Raw genomic sequence first — 15,041 nt, 5'->3', positions numbered from 1 at the left:
ATCTAAAAAAGAGTGGATATATGTATATGTTTAACTGATTCACTTTCCTATACAACTGAAACTAATCCAAAATTGTAAATCAACTATACTCCAATAAAAATTATAAAAAATATTTAAAAAATTGAAAAGTTCCATTGATTATGAAGCAAACTGCAAGTAAAAAAGATATAAATGATTTTATATACAGCCATAAAATAGGTACAAGATAACATAGTTAAGCAGCTGAAATAAAGTTTGTCAGTTTTGACTTCTAAAAATATTAAAAAATAAGAAAAAGGAAAGCATTGCTAATGATAACATCAATATTAAATATTTTTGCTTTATTAGCTGAAAATTTTCTACTGTTCTGTCCAAACTGTTTCAAATGTTATCATGCGTGTCTAAACAGACACATTATTACCATGCCCTAAGCTGGAATATAGTTAGATTTTTACCTTTGCACATTGGTGGAGGATGACTCCACTGTCTGTTGGCCTGGCACTGTGCTTTTGTTGGCCCTTGCATAAGATACCCAATATTGCAAGAGAATGTTACCACATCATTAAAGTTGAATCCATTTCCACTTGTTCTTCCATAAATTGGACTACCAGGGTGACCACAGCTCACAGCTAATAGCAACAGGGCCAGGGTGGGAGAGACACAAAACAGAATAATTAGTTATCAATTATTACATGAAAATTACACTTAATCATTTCAAAGAATGTGGAAAGAAGGCCACTTTCGTATGAAAATATACTTAAAGTAATTTTACTAATGCAAAGGAACAATTTAGAATGCCAAAATAGTCTAATATAGAAGTATCATATTAGTAAGTAGACAATTATTTATAATTGTGGTAATTACATGCAAGTAGTCACAGATATTTAAAGTTCTATGATAGCTTTTCATTCTATTTCATTTTAGGGAAAAATACTGAAATTCAAAGAAATTTGGGAATGACTGAAATTCATATCACTAGTTAATGGCAAAAGGAATGAAACTAAACCAAATTTCCTTTTCTAGTTAAGTTTAAGAATTGCAGATAAATGAAGGCAATTTTTTGTATTTAATTTTGAAATAGTTTCTTTTAGTATTATTTATCCAACCATTTTTATGATTAATAGATTAGCAAAAGTGTGCTTGAAGAATAACTTAATGTGACTGCAATAAAAAATGATGCCTTATGCTGTAGAATTCTTGACATATTGAGATACCAATATTAAGATTCCCTAAACCAATCAACCTTATTGGTATAGTTTCTTCACTATTGGTATTTAATAATTTAGCACAGTTTTGTTTGGAAATAATGGTATCAATTAGATGCATTATTTACATCATTTAAAGTTTTGGTCCTTTTTTAGAGTTCATTTAGTGCTGGCTTTTCCCAAACACTCTGTATTCCTGTGAACTGTTTTATTGCATTATCTCACTTTATTAATCACAGGAAGTCCAGTAATACTGCTTCATAACTGGGCACAGTGAAAGACCCAAGTCACTTTTAGTACTTTAAAAATGACCCAAAGAGCAATTAATTTTCAGCTGTATTGTTAACGTCAACCTATTCATTTGAAAATGTAACTGCATCTTATTCTTGTTTAAAGTTATTGATAAAGAAACCTGTTTTACCCCAAGGGCCAATTTCCATTTATAGTCTCAATTATTCAGCAAGAAAAATAATGGTATTAGTTGCCTATGCTTTGATATAATGAAAGGCAAAAAATCTGGGATGGATCCAGCATAATATTGCTGTCTTTAAATCATTAAACTGTCTGCCCCCTATACACACACACCACAGAGAAGCAATTTTGCTAACTATGTTCTATTATCCTATTAAATCTCAACACATTAATGTATTTTCTATTAAACTAGAACTCCAAAAAAATTCTGCTGATTGGATAAGAATTTGACAATGATAGAATTTATAAATATGGATGTAACTGGCCACAAATTAAATATATCCTGTGAACCCATACTTAAAGACCCACACATTATTTCTCTGAAGCATCCAAAATCTCTATCATTTGATCCTATAGTGTTAAAATTACAACGTATTTACAGTGTTTATTCTAATTTTCTAACACCATTTTAAACACAAATGTCAGTGATTGCTGATGGAAATTATTAGGAGAAAAAAATAAGAAATATAAGGATAATTTATTTTCTGATCCAAAATAGGATAGACTGTGATATGAAATACTGTGTACTGCTTGGTATTCAGTGGAGTAAGAAAAAATACTAGAGTTATTACTCAGCTATTTTAAAATTCATTTTATCCTTCATGTGTAAATTCACATCTAAATTAACTTAAAAGATCAGATGGATATTTGTTGAACTAGTAAGATCTTTATTAAAACAATTCCAAAATTGTTCCAAATCCGCAAAGTAATGACAGACTTTCTCATATTTCTTCCACTTTCATGGTGGATGGTTTTATATGCTTCTGAACACACCCTACTTTAAAGACTAGTGTGTGTCAGTATAAAAAAATGCACTGTGAGAACTTAGTTATTTAAATACACACACACACATGTGCACACACATGTACATATGTGTGGATCTGTCTATATAATCATTTCTCTTACCTAAGAAAAAAATTACTGGTAATTGCAAGAGAACTAAACAGAGGTCTCTAATTACTTTTGCCATGCTTACTTACGCACACAGGATGGAAGTTGACCAGACCAGTTGTGATCCTGTTGACATATTCTCACTGAAGAACCAATCAGTCGAAAACCAGGATTACATTGATAAACAACTGTGTCTCTGTATCCATAATTTTCTCCAATAACTTGACCATTCACAATAAGCTCTGGAATTCCACAGTGGCCCGCTGAAATTGGTCAAAATAATATTTTTAATATTGTGATCTAAGTTTTATTATGATTTGTATATTTGTATACATATATAACATTATTAATCTTTAAATGTTTACTTAGAAGTATGCCACAAATAAGGCAAACACAATTATATAACATTAAGATAACTGTAATATACTTAACAAAATGCCTACTATTTGGGAATTAAAAGAAAACACACTTCCAGTAACAGTTGGGCCTGGAGGAAATTAGCAAACATTTCAATATGTATAAAAATGAAAACATAGCATGTAAAATTTTGAGGAATACCTATAAAGTATGCTTAGTGAGGAGCTTTACAGTGTTAAATGCTTTTATTAGAAAAGAAGAAAGATATAGGATGAAACAAGCAATATTTCACTTTATGAAAAGGAAAAAGAAGAGCAAAATAATGAAGAGAAAAAAAAAGGCCAAAATAAGTAGACAGAAGAATATATTAAAGACATTTACAGAAATCAAGGAAATAGAAAATAGAAAAATAATAGAGAGCATTACCTAAGCTAAAAATTCTTTCTTTAAAAATGAGAGAAGGTTCAAATAAATAAAATCAGAAATGAAAGAAGAGAAATTACAACTGATAGCACAGAAATATAAAGAATTATAAGAGACTACTAGGAACAATTATACACCAACAAATTACAAAAACAGGAAGAAATGGATAAATCCCTAGAAATTTACAATCTTTCAAGAATGACCCTTGAATAAATAAAAATCTGAACAGACCAATCACTAGTATGTGATTGAAACAGTAATCAAAAACCTCTCAACAAACAAAAATCCAGGACCATATGGCTTCACTGGTGCATTCTACCAAACACTCAAAGATTAAATAGCTATTCTTCTCAAACATTTCCAAAAAAATTATAGAGCTGAGAAAGCTTCCAAGCTTATTTTATGAGGCCAGCATTACCCTGATACCAAAACCAGATAAGAACACCACAAAAAAAGAAACCTACAGACTAATAACCCTAATAAATATAGATGCAAAAATCCTCAACAAAATATTGGCAAACCTAATACAACAATACATTAAAATGATTATACACCATGATCAAGTGTGATTTATTCCAGGGATGCAAGTATGGTTCAACATCTTCAAATCAGTCAGTGTGAAATACCACATTAACAACATAAATGATAAAAATCATATGATCATGCCGAGAGATGCAGAAAAAAACATTTGAAAAAATTCAACATCCATTTTTGATAAAAACTTTCAACAAAGTGGATATAGGGAGGCAATGTACCTTAACACAATAAAGGGCATATATGACAAGAACTTGCAGCCAATATCATATTGAACAGTGAAAATCTAAAATCTTTTCCTCTAAGATCAGGAACAAGACAAGGATGCTCATTCTCCTCACTTTTATTCAACATAGTATTGGAAATCCTAGCCACAGCAATTAGACAAGGAAAATAAATATAAGGCATCCAAACTGGAAGGGAAGAAATAAAACTATCACTATTTGCAGATACTATATACAGAAAATTCTAAAGATGCTACAAACTATTAGAAGTAATAAATGAATTCAGTATAGTTGCAGTATACAAAATTAATATACAGAAATCTGCTGTACTTCTATACACTAACCATGAATGATCAGAAAGAGACATTAAGAAAACAATCCCATTTACAACTGCATAAAAAAGAAGAAAATATCTAGGAATATGTCTAATCACAGAGGTAAAAATCTTGTACTTGGAAAACTATAAGACACTGATGAAAGAAATTCAAGATGACACAAACAAATGGAAAGATACCCCATGTTCATTGGCTGGAAGAATTAATATTATTAAAATGACCATACTACTCAAGGAAATCTACAGGCTCAGAGCAATCCCTATCAAAATACTTTTCACAGAACTGAAACAAATAACTCTAAACTTTATATGGAAACATAAATAGCCAAAAGAATCTTGAGAAAGAACAAAGCAAGAGGTATCACACTCCCTGATTACAATCTATACTACAAATCTACAGTAAACAAAACAGCATTGTGCTGGCACAGAAACAGACATATAGACCAATGGAACAGAATAGAGAGTCCAGAAATAAACCCACACTTATATGATCAATTAACGTATGATGAAGGAAGAAAAAAATAGAATGGGGCAAAGGCAGTCTCTTCAATAAATGGTATTGGGAAAATTAGACAGCTATATGCAACAAAATAAAACTGGATGACTTTCTTACCCCATATACAAAAATAAACTTAAAATGGATTAAAGACTTACGTATAAGATCTGAAACCATAAAACTCCTAGAAGAAAACATAAGCAGTATGCTGTTTGACATCATCCTTAACAATAATTTTTTAGATCCGTCTTCTTTGACAAGGACAACAAAAGCAAAAATAAACAAATGGGACTACATCAAACTAAAAAGCTTTTGCATAGTGAAGGAAACTATCATCAAAACAAGAAGTCAGTCTGCTGGATTGGAGAAGATATACGAAAATCATATAACTGATGAAGAGTTAATATCCAAACTATATAAAGAACACATATAACTCAATAATTAAAAAAAAACCCAAATACTCCAATTTAAAAAACGGGAAGAAGATCTGAATAGACATTTTTCCAAAGAAGACATACAAATTGCCAACAGGCACATGAAAAGATGCTTAATAGCGCATAGGGAAATGCAAATCAAAACCACAAAGAGGTGTCACCTTACACCTGTCAGGACGGTTATTATCAGAAAGACAACAAGAAATAACAAGTATTGGTGAGGAGGTACAGAAAAGGAACTCTTGTGCACTCGTGGTGAGAATGTAAACTGGTCCAGCCACTATGGAAAACAGTACGGAGATTCCTCAAAAAATTAAAAATAGAGCTTCCATTCCACTACTGGGTATCTATCCAAAGGGAAAAAATAAATACTAATTCAAAAAGATTTATGCACCTTCATGTTCATCACAGCATTATTTACAATAGCCAAAATATGAAAGCAACCTAAGTGTCCCTCAATTGATGAATGGTTAAAGAAGATATGATACACACAACACACACACACACACACACACACACGCACATGCACAATGGTATACTACTCAGCCATAAAAAGAACAGAATCTTGCCATTTGGAATAACATGGATGGGCCTTGAGGGTATTAACCTAAGTGAAATAAGTCAGACAGAGAAAGACAAATATCACATGATTTCACTTATATTTGGAATCCAAAAAACAAAAAAGCAAACAAAACAAAACCTAGAGTCATAGATACAGAGGCCAGATTAGAGGTTGTCAGAGGGAGGAGGGTTAGGGGGAATGTGAAATGGGTGAAGGGGATTAAAAAGTACAAAATTCCATTTATAAAATAAATGTCATAGGGATGTAATGTACAGTTTGGGGAATACAGTCAATAATATTGTATTAACTTTGTAAGGTGACAGACAGTAACTAGACTTACTGTCATAAACATTTTGTAATGTATACAAATGTTGAATCACTATGTTGTACAACTGAAACTAATATAAAACTGTATACCAGTTATACCTCAATTTAAAAAAAAAAGAAAAAAAACTATAGTAGACTAAGCAAAGGGAAATATGTCACTGTAACACAATCAAGGTAGTCAAAAGTTAGAAGCTTTAAAAAAGAAAAAGTCAACAACATTCTGTAACACAATCAAGGTAGTCAAAAGTTAGAAGCTTTAAAAAAGAAAAAGTCAACAACATTGTTAGACTCCTAGCTAATCCTATCAACACACACAAAAAAGAGAGAACAAAATTACCAATAACAGGAATGAATGAAGTGACATCACTACAAAGCCTACAGATGTTAAAAGGATAAGGGAATATTAAGAACTGCTTTATGCCGATACATTTAACAATTCAGAATAAAAGGACAAAATCTTTGAAAATTGTATCATCCAAAAACTAACACAAGATAAAATAGAAAATATGAATAGTCCTTTATCTATTAAAGTATTGCAATTCTTAAACAATAACCTCCCCCCCAAGAAAAACAGACTCATTTTTTCACAGTAAATTCAATCAAATATTTAAGTAAAAAAGCAAGCAAAGAAACAAACAAAAAAACACCAATCTTACACAAACTCTTAGAAAGTAGAAGAAAAAGAATCATTTCCTAACTTGCCTAATGAGGTAACCATAATCCCAATATTAAACCTGTAAAAGACACAGAAAAAAATGTCCTTCATGAACATAGATGCAGCACTGTTTTAAAAAAATTAGAAAATTAATACATGTAAAATACATCATGATTATCTGGGGTTTATCTAGAAATGACCAGTTGGTTTAAGATGAAATATTGACCACTGTCATCTACCATACTGACAGAATAAAAAGAGAGAAACATACATGGCTATTTCAATAGATGAAAATCATTTGGCAAAATTCAGTACCCAATCATGATAAAAACTAACAACAATTATCAATATAAGGAAATTTTCTCAACCTTATAAATACATCTAAGAAAAAAAGTTCATATTATATTTACTGATGAAATATTGAATTCTTTCCTGCTGATATAAGGAACAAGACATGGATGACCACTCTCACCAGTTCCTTTTAACATTGTTTGGTGGGCCCTATCTAGTTCAATACACTAATACAAAGGAAGAAAGTAAAAACATAAAGTAGGAAACAAAACAGTAAAACTATTTCATGCTCAGATGACATATACATAGACAGTTATTTTAAGAAAATCCTAAAACAAGTAAGTGAACTTGCAAAGAGGCAGGATATTAGATAAATATTTTGATTAATTTTATTTTTATGTACTAACATCAAACAATTGGAAATGTAATTAAAAATGAACAATATCACTTATATTAGTGTAAACACACTAAAGATTCTGTGGAATAAATTTAGCAATAGGTATACATAATCTCTATGGTTAAAAAAAAATTTAAATATTTGCTATTGCAAAAAAAATGAAAGAAGACCTTAATAAATGAATAAATATACTAATGAATAAATACACTAATTTTACCATGTTCAGGAATTAGAAGAGTTAACATTGTTAGATGCCAATTATCCCCAGATGATCTACAGATAGAATGCAATCCTACAGTCATTTTAAAAATAAACAATTAATAACCGAATTCTAAAACATATATGAAACTTCAAAGGACATAGAGTATCCAAAGTCATCCTGAAAAATAAGAACAAATTTTGAGGACATACACACAAAATTTCAAGATTTATTATAGAATCTATTCAACCATAAGTGCCAGACACCCTTCTGGAAAATACAAACAAAAAAACCCTCAACCTTACTTCATGATATATAAAACAACAAATGACTAAAATAAGTCATAGCTATAAAGTAAAACTGAAAACTGTAAAGCTTCTAGAAGAAAACATAAAAGAAAATCTTTGTGACTTATGGTTGAACAAGGTTTTCCTAAACAAGACACAGAAAGCAATAGCTAGAAAGGAAAAAAGATAGATTTTACAAAAATTGAAAACTTCTGCTCATTAGGACACCATTAAGAAATGAATAGGAAAGTCATAGGCTGGGAGAAAATATTTAAAAAAATAAGAATATATAAAGAACGCTATAAGTCATAATAAAAGGCAATGAATATAAAAGATACTTCAGGAAAATTTACAGATGACCAATAAGCCCAAGAAATTGTACTCGATCAGTAGTCATCAAGACAATGCAAATTAAATCTTGTAAGGTACATTTTTGCACCCAAGAAGATGACTAAAATTAGAAGACTGGCTATACCATATGCTGCAGAAAATGTGAGACAGCCAGAACTCTTCCAGAAATTTTATTCCAGACTATGCAACAGAAAGGAATATACATGTCCACAAAAAGACTTTTACACAAATGTTCATAACAGCCCCAAACTGGAGAGAGTCCATGTGTCCATCAACAGGGGAATGGCCAAAGCTTGGCATATACACACAGTAGGATTCTACTCAGAGAATTTTTTTTTAATTACTGATATACACAACAACATGAATGAAAGAGAATGAAAGAAACCTTACACGAAAAGAGTACATAATTTAGGATTCCCTTCATATGAATTTCTAGAACAGGGAAAACTACCATATGGTGAATAAAACAGAACAGTGACTGTCTCAGTGGGTAGGGGAGGAGACCTGCAGATTGACTATGAAGGGTCACAAGGAAGCTTTCTGAGGTAATGTTAATGTTCTACAACTATAGAGTGTTTAGTTACATAGGTGTACACATTTGTCAACACATATCTAACAGTGTATTTATGATATGTGCATTTCACCATATGTACATTTACCAACATAAAAAAAGAAAGGAACCATGAACAAATATTGAACTCTAGCTGATATGTATACAGAAACGTTTAACAATGCAGTGTACTGAATTTGGCAACTTCAAAATGCATCAAAAAGTAAAATGAATTGATGGATTGATAGAGGCATTGAAGGATGACTAGATATGTGATAAGCAAATACAACAAATGGCTAATCATGAAATCTAGGTGGTAGACATATGTATATACATAGTCAACTCTGAATTGAAAAATTCATAATAATTGGGAGTTTGGGAATAAATACACTATATTTAAAGAAACAATCATAAGCACATTCTAGTGGCCATTCTAGGCCAAAAGTGTCTGGGGCTATAAGGACAAGTTGTTTGCAGTCATGAGAAGAATGACTGGGCTACATGACTTCTTAAGGTTAATTCAAAGCATAAGATTCTAGGATCTGCTTATTCGGCAATTGCACTTTCCTCCTACTGACACACTTTTGAGTTTATATTAGACATCAACACTACATCCTATGCAAGAATATTGTTGTCTTTATAGACTGAGAGACAATGTTTGCTTACAAACATTCCTTTTATGCCCTGTCTTTCCACAGAACAGAATCAGGATTCTACATAGGTGAATAAAACCACTTCCTATATACAATATTCAATAAATAACATATAACATACAATAGTAGTTCATCGGGGCAAAGAGTTATAAAATATAGTATCTTAAATTTAGTTTACATATATTTTCAAATGCAGAAGTAAACTAAGTAATCTGTAATTGAAATAAGCATAACCAAAACCAGTTTAGAAACTAGTAAGAAATATTTTATTTTATCATCTAATCCTATATTAACACATAATGATTTAATATCTTTACCATTTTCTTTTTTATATAATAGTCGTATAGCATAGTCAAATAAATATGTGTACTCTTATAAAGAAACCATTGTTACTGGGTTTCCAAGTACACCTACTAACAAATATTCCTGAGAGGTTGAAAAAAAGAATTTTAACCAAAATCTCTAGCTATACCCTTTTAAGTTTCAAATAATGATTGTATCACCATAAATATTTTCAAGCTTATTATCAAAACAATATGTATTTAAACTGCTAAAATATAGACTTTTCTGTCATATGTCATATTTTTAAATAGTAAAATTTTAGAGACAAAACATTGTACAAATTTAGCAACACCTTGTTCATAATAATCAGCAATTTTTAAATTAGTAAACCTAAAGATTATGCCTTGTTTCCAAAAGGCAAGTGAGTAGTTATTATAACAATTATTATTATTACCTAATTCAATACTTGCTGTCATTTCTTGAAATAACTTTAGAGAAAAATAAAGCATAAATCATACTATTCTCTTAAGATAATTACTGAAGTCTCTGAAAAAAGGGATAAAGCCTAAATCACAATAGTCCTTTAATAATAAGAGAAGGGGTAAGAAGAACTAGCTATTCAGTCTCTTAATGAACAGCTTTTTACAGTGAATTAAAAAACCTAAGGGAAAAAAACCCTATTTTCCTAAAATCAGGTTTGAAAAATAGATTTTTAAAGTTTTAATACAAAGTAATACTACACATGTTGAAATGTTAGGAAACAAAAAGGGAGAAAGATATTTAAATGTGGAACTTGTTTTTCTTCTTTAGTCATTACCTTAAGCAAATAGGTGAAAGGAGAATTGACTATGGTTTAGAATGAATTAACTGTTACAGTGATTAATCCAGCTGAGTATGCAGACATTCAGCAATTAGTTTTTACCTTTTATTTTCACCATGCCTGGAAGATAAATGTGTCTTTCCTTAATGACATAAGATTCTCATTTGGAATGCTAGCTGATTAACTTTAAGAGTTATCTGTTTAATAGCTTTTCTACCATGAGATATTTTAAAAGTTAAATATTTTCCAGTTTTTATTATCCTTACTGAGTGAATATAAGTTATTATCTCTTATTATGAAAAAGGGCTGCCTTTCTAGAGGGAGAAAAACTGTTTGGTTAAAATGACTTAAAAATCTGTACCTAAGCATCTGGTTTCCGATCCACTCCAAAGACCTGAAGAAAAGCATTCACGTACAGTGGAGCCCACAAGCATGAATCCTGAATCACAGGTAAAGATGGCCGTTGAGCCATATGAAGTTTGAGTTCCAATCTTATTTCCATTTGGAGGTGTAGGTAGTTCTCCACAGGAAATAACTTGAAAACAATAAAAAAATAAAAACGCTTAAAGACATAGTCAATATGAACTTGTAACAAAATCATGCTGTGATTTGATATATTTACAATTGAAATTGACATTTGTAAAACATGTTTGAATGATTATGAAAGTGTAGAGAAAATAGATGACATAATTTAAAATTTATCCCCTTTGAGTTCCCATAAATCTTCTAAGTAACAGTGACATGTGATGAAGATATTTTGTTTGCATTTTCTGCGTAGCCAACCTGGTCACCCAACAGGCTGTAATGAAAAAATAATAATAACAAGATTAAGGGAGGATAATTTATTAGTCCAAAGTCTTTCTCTGACTTATCAAGTGACATTGGGCAATCCCTTTGACTTACCTGAGCCAGTTTCCTCATTATCTAAGATTGTAAGTGCAAATAATTTTTGTTGCATACTCTACAGTTTATAAAGCCCTTTACATGTGAAATATCATTTGATTCTCACTAGAACCATTAGATTATAATTATATTTCACATTTTGGTTTTAGGTTTTAAAAAACTAAAAAATAGAGATTAACTGACTTGCTAGGTCATTCAGAACCCAGCTCTTATAACACCTTCATATTTAAAGACCACAAATGAAATTTCTTTCTAGAATGAAAACAATAATAGATAGCACTTATTGAGTGCTTTTGCACCAGACACTATTACTAACACTTTACCTTACGCAATTCTCAAAACAACTCTATGAGGTAGGTGCAATCATTATCTGAATTGTGTGCACTAGGATATGGACACATAAGAGGAAAGTAACTTTAATAAAATTCCACAGCCTATAAACAGCTAAATCAAAATTTAAACCTAGCCATTTAACTCAAGAATTGAATACTTAACCACCAGTCTTTATTCTGGCTCCAGCTCTGGCTTTCAGCTCTAGGCTTTAGGATTCTATTAGACAAATAGAAAATTTGCAGACTTTAAAAAATTGCATGTAGAATTTAAGATGTACCGATTGTTTTGAACTAATACCCCAAACAATCCTTTGAGGTAGCTATAATATTTATTAATATTAATAATACTGATATTTATATCATTTTAATTTCAAAGATGAATAAATGGAGGACCAGAAAAAAAATACTGTTCTTTCCGTTTTTCTCAATGAATTGTAATTCCTAGATTCCTGTCTTTCCTGCATTCTTACCTGTGGGCAGGAACCTGATCTTATGTAGAACTTAAATTTTTTCTACATAATAAAGGATTGAACACAAAGAAACCAGACAAACATTTGTTCAATAAATGCTTCTGCTGTAGATAATTTTTTTCCTTCTCTTTGAAACATCCTTATCCCATGTGCCCTTTTAATGAAATTATAATGGAAGAAGAATGAGCCTAGAGGAAGATCCTGGGTGAAAACCGAAAAGAGTAAAGCAAAAATTTACAATACATATGCCATATTTTTAGAATATGTAATATAATTTAGATATGTATTTTGAGATTTTTAATTCATCAATATGATTATCTTATAGAAAATGGTAACCCCCAAATCCTATGCTTAATATGGAGATTAAGAAAATAAATATTCCTAAGTAAAATATTACTAGGTACTTGCATACTTACTATATATAGTTATCTGTTATGTTAAAATTTTAGTCTCCATAATCCAGACTTCAAATGTTTTATTAGTTTATTTATAAATTATATATCCATATCATAAATGCTGTAAAACTGTGTTGAACATGAAATGAAAGGATGAATTTTCAGCCTAGCATATTTCCTGGTACTAAGTAAACTCAATAAATGTAGTAAAGAAAGTTCAAAGGAAGATCAAGATATTTCATCTGATTATCCTGTGTTAAGTTAGCTTATCTACATTAGACACTAGCTATTATAAGAATGTATGAAAATAGAATGACTAAGATGTTCAGTTTGATTCAATAAATATTTATTGAGCTCCTGCTGTGAATCAGGTTCTAGCTGATATTTTCAACGTGTAACACCATTAAATCATAATAATAACTATGAGATAGGTATTATTGTAATTTTCTGGTTTAAGAAATAGAATAAACATCATATAACATCAAAAGGCAGAGGTTTTAATTAGACTCCATGGGTTGAAACCCAATTATCCACCATTTATAGGCTCTGTGACTTGTGTAACAAGATAAAAATTCTTGGGTTCAGTTTCCCTTCTGATAAAATAAATATAATAATATCAACTTATTTATAGAATGGGAACTAAGGAATAAATGAAATAATACATGTAAAGGGCTAAAAGCAGTGTGTAGTTGTTTTAATAAATGATAGACCTAGAATCTAAGGGAAGGATTTCTGAATCCAAAGCCCCTGTTGTTGTTTTTTTTAATAAGCATTTACAAATACCAAACACAGTTACAAAATTTTAAGATGACTTGAGAATAAATGACCTTTTAAAATAATATTACCTCAATATTGCTCTAGCATATGTAGAAAAAAGAAGTGATCAAGAAATTCAATCACCAATGATTGCATATGAAATGTTTAGCGAAGTGTATACTTACTTTGGCAATATGGTCTTTCATTTCTCCAACTCCAAGTACCATTAGGAAGACATTCAATAGAAGCAGGACCTAGTCCATGATAACCAGGATCACAGCTGAAAACTACCTTGGTTTTGTATTCATAATGGGAACCATTCACAATTCTCCATCTTCCGTGTTCCAGAGTAAAGGAGTTGATGCTTGGGCATGTAACAACTATACAAAAACCAAAGAGAAAAATGCTAATAAGTCAGTCATGTCTGTTCTACCTCTTAATTATATCTCATGTCTATTCCATTCTTAGTTCACCATTTCCTGAGTTCCTTCACTATTGTGCCATAAAAGGTCTTTAGCATTTTTTTTCATGTTAATCTTTCTACTCCTTCAGTTCTATGGTACTGTTGGCAGTTCTGTGAACATGTCATGCTATTTCACACTTGAAAGTCTTTGTACATATTATTCTATGCACCTAGAATCCCTATTATTGACTTTTCCATTCTTCTTTTTTTGGATTATCATATCCAAGTTTATTCCTTAGTACAGGAAGACATGAAGTATATTTTAGTGATGAACCAAACCAATAACATTAGTTTGTTAAAATTGTCTAACTTTCTTGAAGCTGATTTAAAAGTATTCTTTTTTCTTTTTTCCCAGCTTTACTGAGTTATATTTGACACAAAGTGGAAAAAAGGGAATACTTGTACAAGTTGTGAATGTAAACTGGTAAAGCCACTATGGAATACGCACATACAGCAGTATGGAGGTTCCTCAAAAATTGAAACTATAACTATCATATGAATCACCAATCCCACTTCGGGATATATACCCAAAGGAAATGAAATCAAGATCTCAGAGAGATATCTACACTCTCATGTTCATTGCAGCATTAGTTACAATAGGCAAGATACAGAAATAACCTACTCTCTTTTCTTTAAAAGTTTTGGAAGGACTATATTTTGAGGAAATTTGTTTTATGAGAATGATCTTTTTATGCAAGACTTGTGATATAAACTTCAGCTAATTCAAAACTTGCTCAGCATAAGCAGACACATTATTAGACACTTATGTTAAGATTGCAAATAATTTAACAACCCCATTTTAAATGAAATCACAGCTAAGTTGAAATGTTAGTACTAAATAGAACAAGTAATTGATTTATAGAGAAAAATCAAAGACCTTATTTAAAGACGCATTTTCTAATCCTTTTCTACCAAATATTTTATCTGAATTATTTTCTATAACCATTATATAATATTCATTTACCTATTACAGTACTGATGGCAGGAATGAGAACTATTC

General features: G+C 30.6%; 1 protein-coding gene across 1 annotated transcript in view; it reads right to left on the bottom strand.

Annotated features, from left to right (window-relative positions):
• Positions 1-15,041, bottom strand: part of CSMD3 (CUB and Sushi multiple domains 3) — a 193,120-nt gene that overhangs the window by 5,627 nt on the left and 172,452 nt on the right. Inside the window, exons 15-18 of the mRNA XM_089898585.1 lie at positions 13,764-13,958; positions 11,084-11,257; positions 2,636-2,809; positions 435-608 (exon numbers count right to left, since the gene is read on the bottom strand). Coding sequence (XP_089754711.1) covers positions 435-608; positions 2,636-2,809; positions 11,084-11,257; positions 13,764-13,958 — 717 coding nt within the window. The remainder of the gene's footprint in view (positions 1-434; positions 609-2,635; positions 2,810-11,083; positions 11,258-13,763; positions 13,959-15,041) is intronic.

This window comes from Delphinapterus leucas, chromosome 17, assembly GCF_059928025.1.
Source record: "Delphinapterus leucas isolate spDelLeu-1000000601 "Yukka" chromosome 17, BTC_Dleu_Yukka2, whole genome shotgun sequence".
Taxonomy (NCBI): domain Eukaryota; kingdom Metazoa; phylum Chordata; class Mammalia; order Artiodactyla; family Monodontidae; genus Delphinapterus; species Delphinapterus leucas.
This window is presented reverse-complemented; position numbering and strand designations above follow the sequence as displayed.